This window comes from Cucurbita moschata, unplaced genomic scaffold, assembly GCF_002738365.1.
Source record: "Cucurbita moschata cultivar Rifu unplaced genomic scaffold, Cmos_1.0 Cmo_Scf00004, whole genome shotgun sequence".
In the NCBI taxonomy this organism is placed as follows: domain Eukaryota; kingdom Viridiplantae; phylum Streptophyta; class Magnoliopsida; order Cucurbitales; family Cucurbitaceae; genus Cucurbita; species Cucurbita moschata.
The window spans coordinates 920,386-922,716 of record NW_019268520.1 but is presented as its reverse complement, the minus strand read 5'-3'; the positions used below and the strand labels follow the sequence as shown (position 1 = coordinate 922,716).

Here is a 2,331-nt window from a genome sequence, read left to right as displayed (position 1 = left end):
AAAACCCCCCCCCCCCCCCCAAAAAAAAGGGGGGGCTTGAATGAAGTAAGATAAGACCTAAAGGATAATTATAAAAGACTTTACTACTGATGCCTACAGAGAAGCATGGAACCTTATGAAGGACGAAACATAACTCGAGGTCCTTCATGCTATCTAAAGGTTCTACCATTCGCCTCATGTCAAAGATCTCACAAAACTATACACACTTCAACTCCCATAGAACCTCTCCTTCTCACAAAAGGATGGGTGAAGAAGGAATGCTTCAATGATCTCTCTAGATCCTCTAGGCATGGCAAAGACTAGGGCAAACACCTTGAAAAGGCAACTCCCGACTATTGTGCAAAATCATAGCATCAAAGAATATGATTTTAGATCCTTCCTACCTTTTTATAGAGAAAACACAGCAGCCTATCAAGCTAGGCAATTTCCATGAAATTCAATAAAAGGTGTTAACTCTATTGTGAATGACCTACCATATGAAGAACTTAACCTTCAAAAAAATTTCCACCTTTCACAATAAGGTAAAGATAGAACCACTCAAGCGAGAGGGATTAACCAAACACCGAAAGAAGGTCCTACAAGACAAAGGACGATGGAACCCCAGCAAAGGTGACATTTAGCATCTCATTTTCCAAGGTCTGGTTGGGAGCTCCATGGAATTTCTAAATCCATTTAGAGAGGAGACTCCATTTCTATCCTGGTTAATACTAAACCAAGCCGCCATGTAAGGTTGGGGAAGTTACAATCTTCTAGTTGCCAAGATGCAAGCCCCTTTTTCCGTTAGGGCCTCCCAAAAAAAGTTACAGACGATTCTGCAAATCATTGCACAAGTTTTTTGAGGAGTTGCAAAAACAAGATGGTAATAGGTGGGGATGTTCAGAAAGACCATTCGTATAAGATTAAGCCTTTGAGCAACACCTATTCCATTTGCCAAGTATCGAAGGTAATTTTTTGCACAACAGGATCTTGAAAGCTTATATTTCTTGGACATCCTCCAAGGGGAAGGCCCAGATAGGTAAAACTTAAGCTTGTTAAGGGACAACCTCGTGATGATTCAAATCTTCTTCTTTATCCAAATTGAGATTGATGCCACCATGGTAGATTTTCTAATGTTTATTTTGAGGCCAGAGATTAAATCACATGCTTTGACGAACATCAAGAAATTCCCAATTAGGGTTCATTTCATAAATGTAGATGCAAGGTACTAAAAGTATTGGAAAATGTATATTTGCCATGGATTATATGTACCAATACATGTATGGAATGCAAATGACTGCCAGTAAAACATAAAAGTCAATAAAAACAAATATGGTAATTGTAGATCACCTCAACTTCTGTCCAGTCTCTTAAACCACCCCAGGCATCTTGCGATTGTCTAACTGTCTCAGTTAGTAATCTGTAAAAGGAGCAATTTTTTTGCTTAGCAACGGTAAGCAAGAGCACAAACTTTGAAAATAAGGATTCCATTTACTTCATAAAAGCATCCATTCAACTAGTGATGGATGAATGATGGGATGTAAAATGTAATTCATATTATCTAATTGAATATTTCTTATGTACATTGGATCTCCTTGTTAGGTAGTTCACTCGGTGCTTTATACAGGTATAAATATATACGTAGATTCCATTTACTTCATATAAGCATCCATTCAACTAGTGATGGATTCAATAGGATGTAAAATGTAATTCATATTTTCTAATTGAACATTTCTTATATGCATTTGGTCTCCTACGTTAATATGTTCACTCGTTGCTTCATATATATATAAATTGGAACGAAGGAATTATATTTGCCTGTCTAGATTACCAAGAAAAAAGGAGCTTTCTGCAAAGATGTTGAAAAGTACAAGAGAAAGATGTACACCAAGCAATGAGATTACAAAAAGCTTTCCAATTGCAACAAAACTGAACAAAATAATTACAAAGAACTTGAGCTTGAGGGTCCACAAAGCCATGAAATAAGTAACATGCTCCAACCAAAGAATCCAAAATGTGGTCGCACCCACACAGAACCCACAGAACTTCTGGGCGCCAAAAACCTACAACTAGCAAAACTTGATTGACATTCTGCTTAATTGAAAACCTACTAAGATGCCAAGATAATATAACTATCATTTATGAACAAGGGACGCAAACGAGGAAGAAGCAGAGTTATCCTCTCACCCACTATCAGATTCTATTGAATAAAAAAAAAAATGCCCTTTCTATGATGCTAACTATTATTTATACCCTCCCAATGACTTTTCTCAATCACGCAACGTCACAGCAAATTAAAAGCTGGGCCTACAAAAGCTAATTAACATTTTGCTACCAATCTAAGTCCCCCCCCCC

At 37.4% G+C, this 2,331-nt stretch overlaps 1 protein-coding gene across 1 annotated transcript in view; it reads right to left on the bottom strand.

The window, feature by feature from the left end:
* The window catches only part of LOC111442022, a 12,067-nt gene that overhangs the window by 7,405 nt on the left and 2,331 nt on the right, over window positions 1-2,331 (bottom strand). The window contains exon 2 of the mRNA XM_023079265.1: window positions 1,327-1,396. Coding sequence (XP_022935033.1) covers window positions 1,327-1,396 — 70 coding nt within the window. The remainder of the gene's footprint in view (window positions 1-1,326; window positions 1,397-2,331) is intronic.